General features: G+C 40.1%; 1 protein-coding gene across 1 annotated transcript in view; it reads left to right on the plus strand.

The window, feature by feature from the left end:
- Positions 1-11,355: 11,355 nt before the first annotated feature.
- The window catches only part of slc2a9l2 (solute carrier family 2 member 9, like 2), a gene marked incomplete at both ends in the record, with an annotated part of 135,366 nt that continues 121,712 nt past the window's right edge, over positions 11,356-25,009 (plus strand). The window contains 2 exons of the mRNA XM_079242157.1: positions 11,356-11,421; positions 17,531-17,632. Of these exons, the coding sequence (XP_079098283.1) occupies positions 11,356-11,421; positions 17,531-17,632 (168 nt within the window). The remainder of the gene's footprint in view (positions 11,422-17,530; positions 17,633-25,009) is intronic.

Consider the following 25,009-nt stretch of genomic DNA (forward strand, 5'->3'; position numbering starts at 1 on the left):
TTACAAATTCTGGTTCAAGATAAATATTTTTCTTAAAAAGCAAACTGATAAATTACAGATTACATCACTCATAATATATTTAGTTGAACAATCCTTTAATGTTTCCGCTCCAGTCAGGTGTTTTCTGTTCCTCTCAGTCAGACTTCTGCACCTGTTGACAGGTATTTTGTCCCACTGTTCAACAGAAAAGTGCTCTAATTTGTCCAGGACACATTTTTTTTTTTTCTTTCTTCAACTCAATTAAATGAAAAAACAATGTCTTATATTACTAAATGATATTTTTGCAAATTTTTAGTGATTGTTCCTTTTTTAAGTCTCCAGTTATTTGAGTGACTTGTAAATTCAGCCTTTTCTTTAATGAAAGGGGATGAATGCATATGAGCACAACTGTACATCATAGCACGAGTCATTTAGAAAAGCAGCGATTCCAGTCATTGCAGATGCAGTTTTGATGGTCTCTTACTGGGATTTAAACGCAGCACTGCTGAACTGAGATGAAGCATCTGTGTCTTTCCCTTTCTGAAAATTTAGATTAATAAAGTCATCCACACCAGACAGAAAACTTTTGCATTTGGAGATGTTGGAGCTGGAAAACTTTAGCCAAGGTGTCCCTGGCGATGCAGTTACTAAAGCTCTAAAAGGAAAGTGGCTCCTTAAATTTATTTTGTAATAAGTAGCCATGGTAACCTCTAAGGAGTTGCTCAGCACTCATTCTGTCAAAGCAGAAGTAGCTGATAAGAGGCTGAAGCTTTTTCAGGCAGCTATTTTGTCTAAATGATGACCAGAAAACCTGCAGAGCAGCTGTTAATTCAGTACCTGAAATACCAAATGATGACAGACAGCTGCTCTGACATCTTACATCAGGAAAAAGCTAAAAAGACACATCTTTAAGCAAAAAAACACATTTCAGTACCTGTTAAAGTTAGCATTTTTTAAGGTCTGAGGTTATGTCTACCTACTTTAGAGAGCACACTCATCTGGACCAATCAGGCAGCACTTTTCCTGTTTGTTTTGTGAAGTACTTTTAATAAAATTAATCCTAACCTGTTATGTGAGAAGCTCCACAAATTTCAGGTGGATACCTGCACAACCTCCTGGGCTTATAAATACCTAAAGGACAGAATACAGTTTGTTGGACTGGAAGGTTGTGAGTCTGAGATGGAGGTCAGCAGCACAGGAGCACCACCTGGCACTGTACTCTCACCGCTTCTCTTCACACCATTCACCTCAGCCTTCCAATCCAACTCCGAGCCCTGCCATCTGCTGAAATACTCTGATTACTCTGCAGTTGTGAGGAGTATCAGTGAACGGACTTTACTGCTTAAGGGAGCTGAAGTCATGCAACGTCTGCAGCAAGATGTTACAAATCTTTTCTGAGTCTGTTGTGGAAAGTGCAATCAGCTTTGCAGCTTCTGCTGGGACAGCAGCATCACAGACTTAAAGAAGCTGAACTAATGGATCAAGAAAGATGGTTCTGTGCCGGGATGACCCTGGAGGCGATGAACTAGAGAAGAATCCTGCACAATAGTGGATGATTGCTCAACACAGTGAGGAACAACCCAGTGTGTTCATCACGTTCCAAAAGAAAACTCAAATATCAGTTTATTATTCCAAATGACCTTTACAGAATTGGAGATGAAGATGCATTATTCAGCTGTGTAGCTACATCTCCATGATAAATCCCAGCACAGAGAAGTCATCAAAACATGGTGGAAGATCTTGCAAATGAACATTTAAATGAGGCTGGCTCATTTTTCAAACAGGTATTGTGGAGTTCAAATAGATGATTTGGGGTAAAATATACAGAAAATATCTTCCCATGTTTAAAGCACTGGATGGTTTGATCCTGCTTTTGTGTTTTATTCTGCAACATTTCTCTGATCCAATCCACTTTATCTATATTTTAAAAACACACAGTTGCCAATTTGCTGCACATTTAGAAACATATTTGGAGTGTTTTATAAGACAAGTAAAGACAAAGGAATTAAAAGGAAAGAATACAACAAAATAAGTTACTAAGATATAAAAACCAATTTAAAAGACAATTACATTAAAAAGAAAAAAAACCACTAAAACACTGAGATATGCCACAATAAATGACAAGAAATTACAGGACTGAAATAATTTTTATTACACTTATTTACATATCACAAATATTATTATTTGTTTTATTATAATTTTGCTGTTCTGCTGAGCAATTTTATTTTGCCAAGGGAACTTTATAGATAATATGATCTCCTTGATATTCTAGATTTTTATTTTATTTTTCTATTTGTTTTGCATAATAGTTCATATTACAGAGTTTGTAGTGCTGGACCAGACCGGAGAAGACCAAAAAAAAGAAAAACAAAAAAGAGAGAAAAACATGCATACATATGCATTTACATGTACATATACACTCATATGCACCTGCCTATATGTACATACACGCACATATACACATGCAAGCCAACCATAGATTCATCGTCCCTCTGCGTGAGGACCAGAAACTAACAAGTTAAATCAGAAACAGAAAGAAAACTAGCTGCTGTTAGTAAATAAACCTGCAGACGACTCAGTGACTGTGTCACATGCAGAACATACAGAGTGGAACGTGTTTAGAGAAGAGTGATCACGCCAAAGTGGCCCCGCCCACACAAAGGAAAGAGTCAGGCCAGGAGAACCACGAGGCCCGGACAGGCAGCATCCACCCCCACGCACAGACCCCAACCGCCCCACTCCGGATCCAGTCATGCAGCCACCCAGGAGGTGGAGGTTTAAAAGTTTCCAGAATGGGGGTCAGCTCTATCTGGTGGGAGCTTGTTCTACAATTTGGGTGCCAACACTGAAAAAGCTCAGTCATTCTGAGACGGCTAGGTTGAACTGATCTGCAGACCTCAGTGCCCTTGATGGATCTTATAGTTCGAGGTCTGATATGTAAGATGGTGACAAAACATTTAACAATTTAAAAGCAATACATTAATAAAATTAATCCTAAAACTGACAGACAGCTTCTGCAATGAAATGATGGGGCGATGAGTTAATGATGCAGGAAAGAACAACTAAAAAACAGGACAATATTACTAAATGCAGTATCTGGAGCAGGACACAACCTCACCTTAAGGCTGTTATTATGTCCCCCACAGTCCACTGACCTAAACATATTTAAACATAATCTTTAATAAACCGTGAATGAAGTTTTTGGGTTAAAAAAGGTCCAAATAGGTGTAAAGTCTTTCTCCCTGTGCAGCGTCTGTAACCAAGCAGGGTTTGCTTTGGAATTTATCATTAACTTTATGTCCTTTCTTACTAAAGTCATCCTTTATTAGCTTATATGATAACAGCAAGTTGTCAGGCTGAGTGCAGAACACATGAAACAGGCGGATGAACAGAAAACAGCTAAAGAAAGCAGGGTTGAATTTCTTTCACAATGTTTACACACAGTTTGCTACCAGTACAGGGAGGAAAACAGAGAAGCAGGTAAAGGTTAACAGAAGATCAATTCCCTCTTCCTGTAACAGCACATGTAGGTGGTCAATGATCTGCCCACTGGCTGGAAGCCCACTGAAACCGCAGAAACGTGAACAATTTGACTTAAAACCAACTATTTTTGAGAAAAGCGGCCAGGCTGAGCTTCATGAAACAACCTGTGAGGTAAGTCAAGGAAGACAACTTTAAGATACCGGTGTGGTGTGCAAGTAGCATTTAGCATGCTCTGGTCCTCAAGTACCACTGCCGTGGATGTGTTAGAGGCAGCGCTACTTTAACACACCTGAATGGTTGTTTAAAGGTTTTACAGAACTTGAGGAAGCTCATTAATCTGAATCAGGTGTGTTTGAGTAACAACCTGTCTAAGACACACAGAGCAGTGGAACTGGAGGACCAGGATCAGGAAACACTGCGTTAGATTATATAACTTAACACTGACTGTTAAGACTGACTGTTTATACTGCAGAGCTCTAGACTAGGTTTTCCACCACTTCTGCTTCAACTTGTGGTAAATTAAGTTAGCAGGATCTCGTGATAAGGTGTCCTCTAATGATGTCCCTACAGTGGCTTCACTTGAAGATTCTGCAGGAGAAAATCCTGATTTTGGACAACCAGGGGATGAAGAGTGGTTGGTGAGTTTTTCTTTGTCTCTTTTCTGTCTCATGCACACCCAGTAATCCTTCCAAGAGTTTACATTTTCTCTGTCATTCAGAAGTTAACACGAGTTGTTTGAAAGTAACAGCAGCTGCAGCAGGAACAGCAGTGGCAGGATGAGCTGCAGAAGGAAAAGCAGCAGGATCAATAGCAGCAGGAACAACTGCAGGAACAGCAGCAGCCAAAGGAACAGCAGCAACAGGAGGAGGAATGGCAGCAGCAAACGGAACAGCAGCAACAGGAGGAGGAACGGCAGCAGCCAAAGGAACAGCAGCAACAGGAGGAGGAATGGCAGCAGCCAAAGGAACAGCAGCAACAGGAGGAGGAATGGCAGCAGCCAAAGGAACAGCAGCAACAGGAGGAGGAACGGCAGCAGCCCAAGGAACAGCAGCAACAGGAGGAGGAACGGCAGCAGCCAAAGGAACAGCAGCAACAGGAGGAGGAATGGCAGCAGCCAAAGGAACAGCAGCAACAGGAGGAGGAACGGCAGCAGCCAAAGGAACAGCAGCAACAGGAGGAGGAACGGCAGCAGCCAAAGGAACAGCAGCAACAGGAGGAGGAACGGCAGCAGCCAAAGGAACAGCAGCAACAGGAGGAGGAACGGCAGCAGCCAAAGGAACAGCAGCAACAGGAGGAGGAACAGCAGCAGCCAAAGGAACAGCAGCAACAGGAGGAGGAACGGCAGCAGCCAAAGGAACAGCAGCAACAGGAGGAGGAACAGCAGCAGCCAAAGGAACAGCAGCAACAGGACTAGGAACAGCAGCAACCAAAGGAACAGCAGCAACAGGAGGAGGAACGGCAGCAGCCAAAGGAACAGCAGCAACAGGAGGAGGAACGGCAGCAGCCAAAGGAACAGCAGCAACAGGAGGAGGAACAGCAGCAGCCAAAGGAACAGCAGCAACAGGAGGAGGAACAGCAGCAGCCAAAGGAACAGCAGCAACAGGAGGAGGAATGGCAGCAGCCAAAGGAACAGCAGCAACAGGAGGAGGAACGGCAGCAGCCAAAGGAACAGCAGCAACAGGAGGAGGAACGGCAGCAGCCAAAGGAACAGCAGCAACAGGAGGAGGAACGGCAGCAGCCAAAGGAACAGCAGCAACAGGAGGAGGAACGGCAGCAGCCAAAGGAACAGCAGCAACAGGAGGAGGAACGGCAGCAGCCAAAGGAACAGCAGCAACAGGAGGAGGAACGGCAGCAGCCAAAGGAACAGCAGCAACAGGAGGAGGAACGGCAGCAGCCAAAGGAACAGCAGCAACAGGAGGAGGAATGGCAGCAGCCAAAGGAACAGCAGCAACAGGAGGAGGAACGGCAGCAGCCAAAGGAACAGCAGCAACAGGAGGAGGAACGGCAGCAGCCAAAGGAACAGCAGCAACAGGAGGAGGAACGGCAGCAGCCAAAGGAACAGCAGCAACAGGAGGAGGAACGGCAGCAGCCAAAGGAACAGCAGCAACAGGAGGAGGAACGGCAGCAGCCCAAGGAACAGCAGCAACAGGAGGAGGAACAGCAGCAGCAAAAGGAACAGCAGCAACAGGAGGAGGAATGGCAGCAGCCAAAGGAACAGCAGCAACAGGAGGAGGAATGGCAGCAGCCAAAGGAACAGCAGCAACAGGAGGAGGAACGGCAGCAGCCAAAGGAACAGCAGCAACAGGAGGAGGAACGGCAGCAGCCAAAGGAACAGCAGCAACAGGAGGAGGAATGGCAGCAGCAATAAGATCAGGAACAGCATTAGCAGGGACAGCAGCAGCAGAAACATCAACAGAAACAGCATTAGCAGAAAGAGAATCTCTCTGTGGCGGTTGGGTGAAGTCAATGTTTAACACAGATTTTACAGCACTGGATAAAAAACTCAGTCCGAGATAAAAGGACATGGGGTACGGAGAGAACTTTGTAATGTTGGCAGAATCAACTCCGGCTTGGCTTTAATTGACTTGCACAGCAAATAACACATGGTAATGTGGCAATAAAACCTAAAGCAGCCTGTTGTGGACAGAGTTGTAGGATATGGTGGTCATAAAACCATGCACAAGCAAAAACACACAATATGATAGCCACTGGGTATTTATTAGTCTTTTATTGATCACATTTAGAGCATTTTTAAAACCAGAACACAAAGCACAACTTAAAAACATAAAAATGTATGAGCTGAGGGGAAAAAAGGATAAAGATTCATTGTCAGTGAATTCCTTCCTCTCTGAAATGTCTGTCCACTCAGTAGGAAACACAACACCAAGTGTTACCGAGCCGTCGGGGTTGAGTGAGGAAAGATGTCCCAAAGGAGGTGTCGGGTTTACAAGCCAGAGCCTCATTACTGGGACGTCTTTTCTCACGATGGTTCCAGTCAAGCTCAAGCCATGTGGCGCGGCTGTCAAGCTTTAACTCCACTATCATACTGATGCTTCTCTTTCATGCAGTGTTCATATTGCAGAGGTAGAGCTCACATGCTTGCAATGCAGGCTGCTGCCAGACTGGGTCTGAAAATGTGAGCGTTGTCAGGGACAAGAAAGCAGTCATTGATGAGAGAAAAATCTGCCTGAGGAGGAAGTTTTTTTTGGGGGTATTAAAGAAAGAGCTGTTGTGTTGCCTAATTATGTAACAAGCTACAGAGTGTGTGTCAGGAAATTAGCCTCCAACATGTTGCTGTGGAAGAGCTTGGGTCTGTGTTACCTTGACATCTGCTGCTTCTTCGGTCTCTACGCTGATCGGCCAACCATCTCGCCTGGGGTCTCCTTTGGACTTTGACCAGCCGTGCTGATGAAGGGCTTGTTGCTCATACTTAAAGTCAAGGAATGTAGCAGAACAATAAGGCATGGGTGAGCTTGACGGACCTCCTAACTATCCGTATGACAGGAGAAACAAGCTGTCTTTGCTTGCTCAGCAATTCCAGCTTGTTGACAGAATGTGGTTTTTAAACGTTTTGGCAGGTAAGCACCAGGATTTTCTTACTGTAACTAATTTTAATGTCTCATGTTTCATCGACTCTCCTCATATCTGACTTCAGTGTTTAGGCGTAAAAATGAGAGGCTGTCTTTTGTTTTGCAAGGCCAAGGCCTGAGATAGCGGCTCAGCTGTGGTCAGACAATCACAGTGCAACACAAATCAGTCAGTTTCTTAGTGATCTGCTTCATTTCACTTGTGGGGAAAAGGCTCCTGAACTGAGCAAGCACAATGAGGAAAATATTTTATTCTAATCTATTTTACATGGACGAATACTCTCTTTAACTGTTGGATGGGCTGCTTGTCTGCTTTCTGAAGAAGTCCTCTTCTCATTTTAAGCCAAATTATAAAACTTTACAGGTGATGAACATTTCTGCTGTATAAAAAACCAAAACAATGAAAAAACTCAGGTCAAAATGATACACATGCGATTCAACTTCTATTTGGTGTGAAGGTGAACAGATTCAGGGTTCAGACTGACTGCTCTCATTCCTCATGTGTGTAGTTTTGAGTAGCAGTCACTCTTGGACTATTTTCTGTCAGTCGATTTGGAGAATCCTGTTTGATTGTCTGACTCACCATGCATTTTATAGACCAGTGATGATGTGAATGTCACAAAGTTTCACCAAGTTGTGCTCTAATCTGTGGCTGAAAAGCTGCAGAACTGTAATGTGACATTAAAGCTCTTATCAGCCTCTTGGCATCTCATATTATGAGTAAACAGGGTGTTGTTAGTTTAAAAAAAAAGTAATTCTTGACTGAAAATGAGTATTTTTTTTCTAGTGCTAGTAAAAGTTTGTAACATGGTAAAAACACAGTCATATCACAGAACCAGGACTGCAGCAGGCTGGAAAATGAAACCTCTCATGTTGCAGATGTGCGTTGATATATGGGCATGTAATTGGTGCCATGAAGGGTTTAATCTTTGATTTGCAGCGTTAGCATCAGCCTGAACACTGATCAGGTCAGATTCGGCCTGGTTGTGGCTAATTTAGCAGATTGTTGCGTAAAAAGAGGGCTATCCTTGCTTCATCCCTGCTAGGATGAAGCCTGAGGTTAATAAAACTGTAACATAAATATAAATATGTCTCTGACTCTAAAATTGTGCAACCACAATGGGGCAGAAATAAGATTACATGAATCATTTGCAACTTTGTGCCTGTCTGGTTGCTGTTCAGTAGCTAAATGTTAAAGCAGCTCCAGGTCTTATGGGTTTAAAAAGTAAATCAGGATTCAGTTGCTTTCACTTCTTTTCTTCTGAGGCTTCATGAAAATTCACGAGGGCATAAATGTACAGTGTGTACAGTTTGATTTTTTATGGACTTTGCCTTGTCTGTAAAGTCTGGATATAATTGATCCATTCACTATGAAGTTGTTGCTGTTTTATTTTTATATAAAAGTTGAAGGAATTCTGCATTAACTGCAAGAAAAGGCAGGTCCGTGCACACGTAGGTAATCCCTCTCTACAGCGAAATGTTCATTTTTATCTTCCCTGGAATTTAACTGTGCTGATGACATAATATTCTGTCACGGGGAGGTAATGAACTCCTTAAAGTTAATCATTTGTCAGCGCTATCTCAGTTATGTCTCTGCTGTTTTTTCTCTTTTTGCTCTGGACACACAGTCTGAACGCAGGTAAGAGTGTTGATTCCTTTTTAACAGAGAGGAGCAACAGCAGCTTTTTAGATTCCCTCTCTAACCACGCTGCTGAAATTCTGCTGGTTTTGGACCAACTGATGCCTTCAGCTGTCAACTTTTAGCAGTCGGAGGAATTAGGTGAATCGCTCTGCATACTGCTGTGTTCTCATGCACACAGGCTGTGAATGTAGAGTAGTTTTTATTTGAGAAGGCTAAGTTTTAATTGTAATGCATCAAGCTGTGATTGTGTAAGAGTCTCCATGATTTCTGATTAAGTACTGAAATAGGGTTTTGTCTGCATTGTGATGCTTGCATGAGTTATAATAATTCTACAACTAACAGGTAATATCAGCAGACAGTGGAGAGGAGCAGATATGCAAATGAACTGTGGATTTGAATTTTCTTTTTAAGTTAAATGTAATTATTAACATTGACAAGTTAATTACATTTAACTTTTTAAGTTAAATGTAATTATTAACATTGACAATTTGCTGCTTCTGGGTAATATTTCTTATGGTTTCAGTGCAATAACATAATTATATTGTTTCAGTGTTGCCACCTTATCGTTTAATTGCTGTCATGATGCATGTGATGCAGGATGAATAAAAAAACTTGGGCGTAGTTGTTTCATGTCCTTGTACCCATGGACCTGTTTATCAGTTCTGGATGTTCCTCTCAGTCACGCTGTTCTTTTAAATACAAGTCCAGGTTTGTGCTTTTGAAGAACTCTTCTGGCAAGAAAAGTTCATTTGTGTTCAAAGTGCTTTACATAAAAACATAAACAGCATCACAGCAGCGTGCAGGAAGCACTGGGAAATAAACAAAATGAGAGAAACAAACAGAAAAAAGCATTAAAAAGAAGAGGTCCAGAGTGAGGAATTAATACTTATTTTGAGTTTTTAAAAAGTGTTTAACCTGATTTAAAGCAGCTGAGAGTTTCAGCAGACCTGCAGGTTTCTGGGAATTTCTTCCAGTTCAGACACTGAACGTGTTTAGTTCTGACTCTGGGAACAGAAAGTAGGCCTGACCCTGTTGACCTCAGGGATCTGGTTGGTTCATAACAAACCAGGAGATACTGAATGTAATTTGGTCCCAAACCAATCAGTACTTTATGAACGAACAGCAGGATTTCCCAGTCAGTCTTTTGACGAACAGGAAACCTGAGGACTGGACTGATATGATCCCGGTTCCTGGTCTTAGTGAGGACTGGAGCAGCAGCGTTCCAGACTAACTGCAGCTGTCTGACTGACTTTTAGGGAGACCTGCAAGAACAGCATTAAAGACTCGTCTGCTAAAGATAAATGCATGTTTCTGTAAATCCTGCTGAGTCATCAGTTTTTAATCCTCGATGGGATTTTTAGGTGATAATGGGCGACATCATGACTGTCTTAATGTAACTGCTGAGATTTAGGTCTGAGTCCAGGACTACGCCAAGATTTACGGCTTCTCTTCAAGTCCATAGAAGGCCGAGCAAAAGTTCATGCCAAAACGTGTGTGCAGACAACGGCAGCCGTGGTTTGACCTCTGATAACCTCTGGTTTCCTCTTCATGTTAAGCAAACAGACGTGTGACGCACGCCATGCACATCAGAGAGCATCCCTTTGGCTGTAGGGAGGGACCGAAGCTTCAGTTGCTCATCGGAAACGTTCTCTCAGATGGATCATATGTTTTTGTCTCATTGCGTCGTGATGTATGGAATTCTCACGGTGCATGCACAATATTTCAGATCTGACAAAAACTGTGTGCCGGTTGGCTGGGAGGGCTTCTAGCTGCACCCTGGGGTTTGTGCAGATGGCACTTTCTGTCATAATTTAACCACAATTTAATTTTTTTACCGCGCAGACATGGTTGAAATGTCACTTTTAGGGAATTGTGGTCATGTGGTGAGTCTTCTGAGGAAGCCTCTGCACAGCTGGAGCTTTTTATTCATGGTTGTCATGACTCAGAGTCCTGCTGCTTTTCATTTGCATCCCATCGCAGACTCATTTCCATTCCAGAAGACTGACTGATGTTCAGTCTGTAAAGCTTATATATATTATGTTATATATTAATTTCTAGCCCTGTTTTCTGATAAATTCTGGACTTTTTTTTTTTTTTTTTAGAAAAATCTTTTTATTTTGAGCTGTAATAGACATTGTAAAGCTCAGCAACCCTGCCTCCAAAACATGGTTCCACAGCTGTAAGTTGGAGGTAGTTTTCCCAGGATCCAGTGGGAAAGTCTTGCTGCTTATAAAACCACTAGGTGGCACACTCAGCCTTTGCTCCTCCTCTGCCTTGAAATCCGACACTGCAGTACAAAGCACATCCAGACTATAATTCTTTGTCTGTGTAGTTGGAAAGTTTGGCTAAAATGCTTCAGGCTGTGGTGAGATTTGTTTTAACTAATGTCACCGTAAAGCTTTCACTTGTGTGCTGAAATCCTGAACTTGTGACCAGGTTCTGATCTGTAATCCTGTGTGTTTCAGTACCAGCCTCTGTGTGTTGCGTCTCAACACACAGATGCACAGAAACGTCCTTTTCACCAGATGATTCACTCTTTAGTTCCTATGAGAAATGTCACTTCCCCATCTGCCTTGTGAAACGATTCTTGCCTTCCTTCTGTTATTCCATGTTAACTAGATGCCATATTTTCACCTTCTCTTTCCAGGTTGCTGACAGCTGAACATGGACAAACCAAAGAATGGACAGGCTGATTGCAAAAAGAACAACTCAGAAAAGAGCTCTGGAAAGGTTGGTGCGATTAATCCACATTTCTGCAGACCAGGAAGGAACTCCCCTGACACATACCAGATATAACGGGAGGACTCAAACATGTCTGGTCTGCCTGCACAGTCTGATGGCTTTATGTAGGTCACGGCCATCACGGTGATTTACCTGTGGAGTTGTACATCAACCCACCATGATGACAGGAACACGCATGATGCAGACTGTGACTATATATTCAGTTAGCATGAAGATGATTGTCTGGACAGAGCTCAGAGGTCTGGGATTTATTTCTCTCCTGCTGCTGCTCTCTAAAGATTTAACCTGGGTAAAATAAAACTTATTATGTAACAGCACGACCCTCACATATGTCTCAAAGATAATTAACTGATTGATCTTAACTTGTGTCATACAAAAGTGGATTAAATGTATAAGTGGAATAAGATTTATTAATGCTGTGCTCACAGAACCTCTCACATTTCAGGCACGTTTATTATTCTTTTTCTGAACATCTGTAAATGTTTATTTATAACTTTTCTTGAAATCTCTACTTATTCTAGCCCCTCACCACTAGTGACAGATATTAGCATTATAGCTTTGATCTAGCCGCGTTTCCTGTTCCACTTTCATGATCTGCCTCCACCTAGTCGATTAGAAAGCTCTCCATGGTCCAATCTGCTGCGATGCTGTTCTGCTGCCAAACGTCCCAGTGGAAATGTTCCCATACAGCTTTACATCCTTCTGTTTAATGAAGCTGCTATCAGAGGTGAACAATATCTTCATGACTGTACAGTTATACCTTCTAAATGTGACACAACACCCCTCCATCCGGAGCGAGATGCATAAAACTGTTTTCCCATAGAAGAAAAGTACCAGTGGGTTACAGATGCTCTTAAGAAACCCACTGAAATCCACCATGAATGATCAAATCAAATCAAATCAAACTTTATTTGTATAGCACTTTTCGTGCTTAAAAACAATACAAAGTGCTTTCCATTATAAAACAGTTTACATCAAAATAGATAAAAATAGATAAAACACTAACACACATACACATCCCCTTTCACCCACCCACAACCACCCTCACCCATGCCCTATTTGCCCTGCAACAGTTAAAAGAAGTTGAATGGCCAGGTGCATTTGCACCAGATGTGCACCAGATAAGGAAACAATATTCTCAGGGAGCCTCTACACAAAGGGCTACCCCCAACCAAGACCACCCAGGCCATCACCATGGGGGGCCACCCGGGTCCGGGCAGACAGGACCCACGCCACAACTGTAAGGCTGCAGCGCTGGATCCCGACCCACCAGACAGGGACAGCCCCCACAGCAACACCCATGCAGTCAGAGCAGGGCAGCCCTCGGTGAAGAGGACCCCCAAAAAAAAAAAAAAAAAAAAAAAAAAAAAATATATATATATATATATATAAAATATATAAATAAATAAAATTAACTAAAAAGAAGAATAAATATGGGTTAATATAAGAATGTTAAAACTTAGTTATAAGCTAAACTAAAAAGGTGGGTCTTGAGCGTTTTTTTTAAAAACATCAACAGTCTCTGCAGCCCTGAGGCCATCAGGCAGGCTGTTCCATAGGCGAGGCCCGTAATACTGAAATGTGGCCTCGCCATATGTTTTGGTACGAACTTTAGGAAGAACTAAAAGGCCGGTACCTGAGGACCTCAGGGTCCGCGAGGGCTCATACCTTAAAAACAGATCAGATAAATAAGAAGGCCCAACACCATTAAGACATTTATAAACCACTAAAAGATGTCTTAACCTTTTTTCCAATTCACTTTATTTATAAAGCACATTTTTAACAACAGAATGTCCCCAAAGTACTGCACAGAGTCGAATATCGCAAAATAAAATGAAATAATAATGCTGTTAAAATAATAAAAACAGGTAAAATAACTAAAAAGAAAAATCTTTGAGAAGTTTCTCTATCATGTTTTGTGTTCCTTACTTGGCATGCTTTACAAACGGAGGTGAAATGTCCTTTTATATTGTCTCATTCTTCTTGTTTTTTTTTTTTAAATGAACCTTTATTAAACCATTTAAAACATAAAGAACAAGTTTTTTTGTTAAATATACAACACGAGGTTCATTATAAGACATATGATGAGTATTTTCACATTATCTGAAAAGGGACCCAGTAGCCTATATACCAGTACTGACAGTAAACATGATGTCAAAGATGTTGCTAAAAGTCTTCTAATGATATATGATGTCATTTGTCTGAAGTAAATTGGCTTTGAGTAAAATATATGAATTTTTTTTACTCCATTTTTCATGTCTAATTCAATGGCAAACAAAGAAAATAATTAGTGAAAGTTCTTTACTAAAGATAATGCAAATAACTTTATCTGAAATGTTAATTAATAATGATAAATTTCTAAACTTGGAAATCGATTAATCTGCCTCTTTTTTTTAATCTTATGAATAATCTGGTCATATAAATATTTTGTCCATTTCCATGTTAAATAACTTTTATTCCTTTTTTTGCTTCAAAATTTTAACATAGAAACCCCTGTGCATACATTTCTTAGCCGTGCACAGAACAGGCGACAAATCTTCTGCTAAACGTGGACAAATAAACTAATTTAACACATTTAACAGTAAAAAGAACATGGAATCTATTTATTTCATTTTGTTAATAAAAGTCTTCATGCTCATATCTGTGCATTAATAAATAGAAATGTTTTGCATTTGTCTAACTGTGTACTGGGTTTACTGTCATCTGTCCAGGAGTACCAATGTGCACAGTTTTGTCACGCAGACCCTCTAGTCACAGTTAAACTCCATCCCAGCACCTCCCTCTGCAGGACTCTGCTTTGTGCTGCAAATATAGAGAAAAACTGTACAGTTTTAAGATGAATAGTGTGCATTAGGGAGTTATAGTGACACTATCACACTATCATGTTTTATTTTTCTGTCCTAATGAGAGATCCTTTTATTTTATGTGAAGTTTTAACATAATGCCCGGGAACTGATGTGCAGTTCTGTGACAGAAAAGTTGCACTTTGACTAAATTTATTTTTCTTTCTATGCAAATAAAAAGTAGGACTCCCCTTGGCAAAGCTCTGCTGGAACATGCAGTACATTTTGCAAGAATAAGGTTGCCAGCAGTACATATATATAAGTATATATATATATACGGGCAGAAGCAAGAGGGAGCTGAAAGATACTTGAATTTTCTTGGGAGCTTAAACTGTCAGCATATTTTCTATGTAACCCTATATGCAAAAGAGCAGATTGAAGATGTTGGAGTTGGATGTAACAAGGTGATTAAAATCAGTGGAAGCGCAGTCTCAGCTGTAATCAGGAAGTAGAGAATGAGCTTTTGTTTCATTAATCATGGCTGCAGCAGACAGCCTCCAACAGTAACACAATAGACCCTGCGCTGTTCTGCAGACTAACTCTGAAAGTCATAAAGGCGACTTCATCAGACCCGCTGCAGAGGTTTTGGAAATCCAACTTTCTGTCTGAAAGAGAATTGCACGCTGTGTGTGTGTGTGTGTGTGTGTGTGTGTGTGTGTGAGACACCCACGAAGATGATAAAACTTTCCAATTCTTTGGTGCAAAATTTCCAGATTAAACTTTTGCAGAAGCAGTGAGAGATGCATTGGAAGAGCATGGGAGCTGAATTCATTGAGTGGGATCAGGTGTGGTTGCTGTGAACATGACCAGTCTGCTGCTGGGAATGTACCGTCTGAAATCAGCTGTGATGGTGAAACACACAGGTGGGAGTAAGAATGAGTCTGAAGTCTTAAAAGCAGATTATATCTGTAGATGCCAACATGAGCGCCTGCAGACATTCCTGATGCCTGGCTTTCTAGGGATGCTTAAAAGACGGAAAATATTCCAGCATCAGCCCAAAAAAATTCTGATTTAACCATTTAGGGCCTGAGTTTCTGAGGAAAATGCTTCATTTTGATATTAAGAATTAAAAAGGGGGTAGCTGGGAAGTAGTCGGAGATGAAGACACACAGTAAACCAGAAAAAGGTTGAATTAGAACCAGTGTTCACTGGAAGCTGAAGCTCAGGAGGAAGAATGGCTGTGCACCAACTGGAAGGTCAGTGGATTGATTCCAGGCGTCTCCTGTACACGCCTAAAGGTCCAATAGGGCGAGACGCTGAACCCATCACACATGCTCAGGGTATGTGGAGATGTGACATGCAGAGTAAAGTGCTTTGAATGATCAACATGACAGGAAAAGTGCTTTATAAATATATTCTGTTCAGATATGACGTGAGTTAATCTGCTGATCTCTTTTTGCACATTGAACAAGAATAGGCAAGTAGCAGAGAAAGTACTTCAACAGTTCTGCATGTTTTTGCTCTAATCTGATCTGTATCACTGACAGTAAGGGTGTCCTGATCAGGAGGCTTCCAAACTCTATTTTCCTTGTACAGTTTTACAAGGAAAATAGAGTCCCCCCCCCCCGACCTTACCTGTAAATCCCCTCGAATTAAACTTTTTATGCCACCCAGGATGTGCTAAACTCGAACAAGAGTTTGCTTTTGCTCATCATTATTGGGCCAATCCTGCATTTTCCTTTCAGTCGATATCTCATCTCATCTACATCCATCACAGAACCCCCCCCTCTCATGCAGCATCAGCCCTTCAGAGTCGTATTCCTGCATGTTGGATGGAGTAGCTGTGCAGCTATAGGTTGTTTTTGCTGTGCATGTTCATGCTTGCATGTTTGCTCTGGATGACATATGCATGTTGGGTCAATTGGTCACTCCAAATTCCCACCAGGAGAGTAAGCGTGACTGGTGTGTGCTGTCCCTGCGATGGACTGGTGACCTGTCGACCCTCTGAATCAGAATAAGCAGAATAAAAAATGAATGAATTCATGGATGCATAGCGAGGTGATGACGATGGACAAAACTAGGACAAAATTATGTTACCTCTTCTAAATGACCTCATAATGTTATTCCAGGCATGATGTTTTAAAATTATGAGAAGAAAATGCATAAAACCAAATATTTGTTTCCACTTCTGAAGCATTTCTCTGCTGTGACAATGAGCCCAACGTTTCAACTCCTTGGCTCCCATAAAACTCAGAACACATTCATGTTACCCAAAGTGTAAGTCATAATACTCATTATTACTCCTCAACATCTTCAGCATCTCCTGGCTTAAATGTCAGGCTTGCACTCCAGATATGCCACAATGTAACTGTGTCATAAAATCTGCTGAGCATGCTCATTTTCTCTGAGCAGAAATGGTTTAATGATTCTCTGAGTAACAAATCTCCTTCCCTGTTCTGCCCCCCCCCCCGCTTTTGCTCCTAGAAAGTATTTTATCAGCATTTATTCTTCACGTCTCTTTAACCTACAGCAGATCCCCTTTCTCAGATCTTTGTGAACATCTTCAAGAAAAGAACAACAGAGTTTCTGACCATAACACTGATAGGGAAAAACGATCAGGTGATTTAATTTAAGGCTTTACGGTGAATACATTAAACAACTCACAAACGTCACCGTATGGGCTCGACATAAAACAGCAGATGCTCGTAGCGTCCAGCGTCCACTGACTGCCCCAATGCAGAGCTGCTGGCTGGAGGTCATGAGCAACCTGTCAGAGATTCTCAGCCTTAACCTTCCAGCGTGCTGCATAATTTCTTTGCCTTGCGACGTGTCGGCTGTAATTAACCAGAAAGACAAGCCGAAGCCTTTGGGATTAACAAAAAAAAAACAAAAAACCAACCAAACAAACAAAAAGACACAAAGCCAAGTTAAGAAGATGAGTTTCATGCATTTTATCTGCAGTTTGAAGCTTGTGTGCGCTTCTTCATACACTCTTATTTCCAGTCACAAGTGTGAAGAGTGTGCACACACTACAGGGCTGCAGAGTGCAGTGATGTGTGTGCACGTATGCATGTTTCTGTAATAAAAAGTGTCTCTAGTATGCTAGTAGGTTGGATCATGTTTAAGGGAATTACTCACAGGTAAAATGGAGTGAATAACCCAGTTTTCTCCTGTGCTGACCTGAATACCTGGACCTGTTCTCCCCACGGCATGCTCTGACCTTAACGCTGATGTGACTGCCAATGATGGAGCTTGTGTTTGTGCAGCCAGCATGGATCCGTATATCTGACGTCTGCTGTGTTTTCTCTCATCAGCAGCCAATCACGGCCTGCCTGTTTAGTGCAGCCTTCTTCGGGGCCCTGGGTTCCTCCTTTCTTTATGGCTACAACCTCTCTGTGGTCAACGCGCCTGCTGTGGTGAGTCAGACTGTTGGCAGCCCCGCTGAGGGAAGCCGCCATCGATTGCTCTTGTTTTCTCATTGTGTTAGCACTTCTCACAATCAATATGTCTTAAATTAAACTATGATTCAGTTTACAAACTGTTTCTTTTTTTTGAAAGACGACAACTTTATGAAGTGCTGACAGGAGTAATTCCCACATTATTTTATAATTGTTGCTTTAAAAAGATGGTTATGTTTCACTTATATTTATATATTTCACCTGTCATGTAATTTACTGGGCTTTTCAAGTCTATAAGAAACAGGTAGCCTCAGATTTCTGTGAAACTGAATGATCTGAAATGTAATTTAAAACAGAAAATATCCACTTTCTACCAGTTCTTTGAAAAATAATAACAGACACAAACAAAACCATAAGTCAAAGTGGTCTAGTCTCTGGGATGAAGCTGTAATAAGAAATATCTAAATGGAAAAGAAGACTGTAGTCTTCCTCCAGCAGCTCTGCTCTCCTCCATCTCGCTTAAAGCCTCTTCCTCCAGAAGACGAGTAAATGTGCTCAGAACAAAATCCTTTTGCTCTGGCTTTGATACTATCATTACTCTCTTACCTGATCTGCAGCAGAACGAGCAATGATGGCTTTTCGCATCCCACATGAGATGCACCGCCGTCCCAGCTCCATATCTGTCTTGTTAATGCAAAAAAGATTAAGTTTTTTCTTTAATTTAAAGCTTAAAATATGAATTAAAATGTGGTTCTTCAGATATGACAGGGGTACTCAATTTAGGCGGCAATCCAGCAGGTTTTCCATGTATCCCTGCTCCAACACAGCTGATTCAAAGTAACGAGCCTTTGTGCAGAACCTGATTGGTCATTTGATCAGTTTAATTTGATTCAAGTGTGTTGAAGCTGGAATATGAGGAAAACCTGCTGATTGCGGTCCAGATTTAGTACCCCTGAAATATGACAACAAACTGCAAAGCAGATATTTATCTAAAAATAAAAGTTTTTTTTTTTTTTCCAAGACATCAAAACTACTTTTATGTCACTATGCAGAGGCCAAAATGGCCCTTTGGACTGTAAAGGTTGCAGACTTAGTGGGTCGGCGTTGTCTCGTTATGCTGCTGAGACAACTCTGACTCACTAAGACAGGACGACATGACGACAGCTTCATGCTACGCCGTGTCAAACAGGTGGTTTTAATGTTATGTACTGTATCTAGATTTGCTCAGACTAGATGAGATGTTTTCAGTCTTTTACGTATTTTGTGCAGAATTTGCATTTTTCTGCAGCATTTTTTCTTTTTTTTTTTTAACCACTCCTTAAGTGTTGCCACTTTTAAATGAGAAACAGCCCTTTGAGAGGTTCAGCTCTCCGGCTTGGCCTTGTGTTTGTTCAGAGGTAATTAGATGCCATAGGTCATGTAATTAGTATTCCGAGATTACAGCCTTGAGCTCTTCAGATACCCACACAAGCCGGGGGAATTTTAAATAAAATACAAACGGGATCTAAATTTTTACTGAAAAATACTGAAGTAAAGATCTGCTTTTGTTCCTTTTTTTTTTTAGACCACAGTGGGTGCAGCTTTATTACTGGCTGCTCTGCCATAAATCTGCACAACTACAGTTAAAATGGCCAGATGAGCCTGAGTTCAGTGTTTCCTCGGTGATTAATGAAGACTAGTTGTGGGTGCATTTGTACACGTTAAAAACTACAAACTGCAGGTCGTCGCTGTAACACATCTGCCAGAGTGGCGTATTGAGGTCAGGTCCTTTGTGGCATAGCAGTGGGATATTTACAAACTTTACTGGCAACAAAATAAATATTATAAATGCATAAAAATGCACAAAAAACCCAAAACAAACAAATAGATAAATTAAGAAATAAATGAATAAACAACCAAAACAAATAAATAAACAACCTTCAGTTAAATGAAGACAAAACTTAAAATATCAGTCTTTAGAGGGAATGAAGACGGATTAAAGTCATCTGACAGCTTGAGTAAAAATGGATGATAAAGCCAGAGATCCTGGTGCAGTGCTGGACTCAGAACCGAATTTTAAACAGCTGTTTAAAGAACATCTGGAGGATTAAAGGACTGATGATTCAGCAGGTTTTGGAAAAAACTTGTCCATGTCATTTATCTTTTTTTAGACTAGACGACTGGAACGCTGTCCTTCCAGGTCTCGCCAAAGTCCACAGACAGCTGCAGTTAGTCCAGAACGCTGCCCCTCCAGTCCTCACTAAGACCAAATATAAGACCCAGGATGCTGTGGGTTGTTATGAACCAACCAGATCCCTGAGGTCAACTGGGTCAGGTCTACTTTCTGTTCCCAGAGTCAGAACTAAACAGCAGTTTTTACGCTCCTCGTGTGGAAATCTGCATCTCTACTGAAACTCTCAGCTGCTTTAATCAGGTTAAAGGTTTTTATTTGCTGCCTTTTATTAAAATAACAGTTCATTTTTAAACTATGATTACAAGAATTTTATCTGCTTAATTTTAGCCGTGTCTCTTTATTAATTTCTTTTAAAAGCTTTTATTGCTTTAATTTTCATGTAAAGCACTTTGGTACTGTACAAATGAACTTTCCACAAAGCGGAGTGGAACAAATAAGTGGTGGTACTCCCTTCATGACTTGCTGTCAGTTTGTCGTGCAAATATGGGACAAAAACATGGCTGATACTTATATGTAGATCTATAAATTGATCTATAGATTAATAGTTTTATAGCACAGAAATGACAAAAAATAAACACAGCAAGTTCTAAATCAAATCCACATTTGCCAAATTCAAAGTGCCATGGAGACACTTTTATGAACTTCAAGCCTCATTGTCATTAAACATAACACTGAAAAGTAAATACATAAACTTAAAGTTCATTAACCCTTTCAAGCATGAATTAATAATAAAAACAATGCAACATTTTTTTCACATTTTTGTTAAAAAAAAAAAAAAAAAAAAAAACAAGAAAAAAACCACTATAGTGGTTTATTTACAAAAATACCATCCTCATACATGAATATGCAATAAAAAAAAAAAGCTTATTTAAAAAAGAAAAAAAAAAAAAAGCTTATAAATAGGTACCCACTACAGTGCCACTATTCATGAAAGCGTTGAAAAAGTTCTACATTTAGACCTATTTAGCTTATTACCAGACTAATTTAAAAGTGTATTACTATTACACTTTTCCTCTGTGAAATATGTTTTTCCCAGCATCAGGCCTGGTCCATAACACTTAGTAATATTGTCTTTAATCCAGAAATAATCTTCAAAAACTCAAAATACTGACGAGCCGTACACTTAGTCTGCAGCATCTGACCTTCATGTCTGTACTACTGTAGTAAATGACTGTTAGTAGTACTACTGTAGTAAATGACTGTTAGTAGTACTACTGTAGAAAATGACTGTTAGTAGTACTACTGTAGAAAATGACTGTTAGTAGTACTACTGCACTAAATGACTGTTAGTAGTACTACTGCACTAAATGACTGTTAGTAGTACTACTGTAGTAAATGACTGTTAGTAGTACTACTGTAGAAAATGACTGTTAGTAGTACTACTGTAGAAAATGACTGTTAGTAGTACTACTGTAGTAAATGACTGTTAGTAGTACTACTGTAGTAAATGACTGTTAAGTAGTACTACTGTAGAAAATGACTGTTAGTAGTACTACTGTAGAAAATGACTGTTAGTAGTACTACTGTAGAAAATGACTGTTAAGTAGTACTACTGTAGTAAATGACTGTTAGTAGTACTACTGTAGTAAATGACTGTTAGTAGTACTACTGTAGAAAATGACTGTTAAGTAGTACTACTGTAGAAAATGACTGTTAGTAGTACTACTGTAGAAAATGACTGTTAGTAGTACTACTGCACTAAATGACTGTTAGTAGTACTACTGTAGTAAATGACTGTTAGTAGTACTACTGTAGTAAATGACTGTTAGTAGTACTACTGTAGAAAATGACTGTTAGTAGTACTACTGTAGTAAATGACTGTTAGTAGTACTACTGTAGAAAATGACTGTTAGTAGTACTACTGCACTAAATGACTGTTAGTAGTACTACTGTAGTAAATGACTGTTAGTAGTACTACTGTAGAAAATGACTGTTAGTAGTACTACTGTAGTAAATGACTGTTAGTAGTACTACTGTAGTAAATGACTGTTAGTAGTACTACTGTAGAAAATGACTGTTAGTAGTACTACTGTAGTAAATGACTGTTAGTAGTACTACTGCACTAAATGACTGTTAGTAGTACTACTGCACTAAATGACTGTTAGTAGTACTACTGTAGTAAATGACTGTTAGTAGTACTACTGTAGAAAATGACTGTTAGTAGTACTACTGTAGAAAATGACTGTTAGTAGTACTACTGTAGTAAATGACTGTTAGTAGTACTACTGTAGAAAATGACTGTTAGTAGTACTACTGCACTAAATGACTGTTAGTAGTACTACTGCACTAAATGACTGTTAGTAGTACTACTGTAGTAAATGACTGTTAGTAGTACTACTGTAGTAAATGACTGTTAGTAGTACTACTGCACTAAATGACTGTTAGTAGTACTACTGCACTAAATGACTGTTAGTAGTACTACTGTAGTAAATGACTGTTAGTAGTACTACTGTAGTAAATGACTGTTAGTAGTACTACTGTAGAAAATGACTGTTAGTAGTACTACTGTAGAAAATGACTGTTAGTAGTACTACTGCACTAAATGACTGTTAGTAGTACTACTGCACTAAATGACTGTTAGTAGTACTACTGTAGTAAATGACTGTTAGTAGTACTACTGTAGAAAATGACTGTTAGTAGTACTACTGTAGAAAATGACTGTTAGTAGTACTACTGTAGAAAATGACTGTTAGTAGTACTACTGCACTAAATGACTGTTAGTAGTACTACTGTAGTAAATGACTGTTAGTAGTACTACTGTAGTAAATGACTGTTAGTAGTACTACTGTAGTAAATGACTGTTAGTAGTACTACTGTAGAAAATGACTGTTAGTAGTACTACTGTAGAAAATGACTGTTAGTAGTACTACTGTAGTAAATGACTGTTAGTAGTACTACTGCCATCACTGAGCTCTGCTCCAGTTTGTAACATGACTGCGTACTGCCGCGTACTGGCCCTCTTGAAGCTGCAGCCAGCTCCTTTTGTACTGCAGAGTAGTTTTATATCTGTAAGGAAATGTTGTGAATATTCCTAATTAGGTTGATTTTGATTGATTTTGATTTTCGATTTTTAAAAAAAAATTCAGCATCAGCTGCCTTCTGCATTTCCGTGGTGCATCAAGCAGCTTCTATGATGGAATAACCAGATACATACTTTGTGTAACCCCCCCCCTCCAGAAATAAGCGAAACTCTTTGAAGTTACTGTCCTCCCACCAACGCAGCTAATTCTCCAGTTTGTAGTGATCGCTTGTTGTTTATTCTCCTTGCTGCCCACCAGGAACGTCAGCTCATCATTAATGTAACACCAGCTTCTGTCCACTCTGTCGGGGTCTATCACTGGCTTTACGCTCTTCCTTTTCTTTTCTATGTTTTCTTTTCATTTTGCAAAATTCATAGAGAATAAATGAGCGAGCATCTTTCCTCTTTTACTGTATGTTTTCCTGCTGTGCCAGAATGGAATGATCACTGAGGCGCTTACTGCCAGCTTTTAGCTCAAAATGAATGACAGAAAAAAAAAGGAAAACGCCACAGTTTATTTCAGTGATGAGCTGATAAGAGAGGAGCGCTGCACAGACACTATTCATGCTCCTGTCTTACGGAGGCTTTAATCTGCCTCTTTAGTTACAGACCACTGAAACCACGCGAGCCTCTACACACAGCATGTATAATCATTGCATGTATAAATCAACATTCAGTTTTCCCCGAACGCAGCAGGTCCATCTCCAGCAGTGATCCATTTTAAAATGTGAGCAAAGGAATTTCACATGAACGTGTCAAAAATACATCCCATGTGGGTTCTAATACACATGCTCTGAAGCACTAAATACTGGATGTGATTAGATGCATTTTGCAAGCCTCAACTTCCTCATCAGGCAGCTTTTTAGCTCTGATATAAGCTTCATTTACAAAAGACATAAAAATATCGTTAAATAAGTTTAAAGCATCATCAGGATGCATCTTGTCTACATCCAACCAGCAAACTGTCCTAATAGTCTCTAAATTTATCTTGATGAGCCCTTAAAGGAAAAATGGGGAGAAAAGTTGATCTTTTTTAACCTTGTTGTGGAAATTTTATGTTCTAACTCAGATTTTCACATATTTAATAATCCTTAGCATATATTCATTTCTGATTATGGCTTTGTGGGCTTTCTGAAAAGGTCACGATGAACTTAAGAACTCAAGTTCACAGTGTCTGCATAAATACCTTTCCAGAGATAGCCAGTGAAGTAGAGGCCGTGCGATGTCTGCATTCATCTGAGATCTGATTCACTGGAACACTCTCTTCCTTGAAGAGTTTTACAGCTAGAGTCAGATACCATGGTACCTTTGGGGAATTTTAACTCAGACGTCAGTCTGACATAACTTTTTAAGCAACAACAGACATTTCTTGTTTAGAATAACATAGATTTATGACATGCAATTGACGTACTAAAGGTTAGGGCTTATAAAAGTAGTTTTTTGTCGAACTCTTTAGAGCATTTCAGACTTCCTCTGGGTTGTCTCTCCAAACTGCAGTTTGTATTATTCTGTTCTGTTCTTATTTCCTGTTCAATTAACTTTGTAATCTTTTCAGAACCAGACTCCTCATTCTTGACAGACTTTTTTTCCACAACACTCTGAAGTCTTTATTTGACTTCTTTAGCAAAATGGAAAAAAAGTGTGCATGTTTGCCATTTATCACCATGAAACATGCCCAAACTGTTATAACTATCCACCAGGGGGCAGAAAACAAGTATCAGATCGTGTACAACTCGACTCTGTTCCATGTTTTTACCATAAAATGATGCATAAAGTTTAGGAAACTGTTTGTATCAAATACGTAACATACGGCATTATAGGGTTAAGTCATTTCAAGTTCCTTGAGCTGTGCAGTCACATAAGAGGTCCCTCTGTCAGCACTCTGTTATGGATGATACTTACCGAGCAAACGCCGACTCATCTTTGCTTTCAGCAGAGTCAGCAGTGAAGCACAGATCAGGAAAATACAATAATGATTGCATTAGTAAAATGAAAGATTAAAATAGATACAAGGGCGTTTTTGCTTGTTTGAACTTCAGTGTTTGATGGATTCTGAACCCAGAAACACCATCATGGGTACCTCCCAGTGAATTCTGGTTTCTGATGGAGCGGACCAATTTCACTCTGTTTCCATATCAAAACATAGACCAGAAATTTGTGCTCATAAAATCATTTAAAGCAGGAAAATAAAAGAAAATAGAAA

The sequence above is a fragment of the Telmatherina bonti genome, assembly GCF_933228915.1.
Source record: "Telmatherina bonti genome assembly, chromosome: 6".
NCBI lineage: Eukaryota > Metazoa > Chordata > Actinopteri > Atheriniformes > Telmatherinidae > Telmatherina > Telmatherina bonti.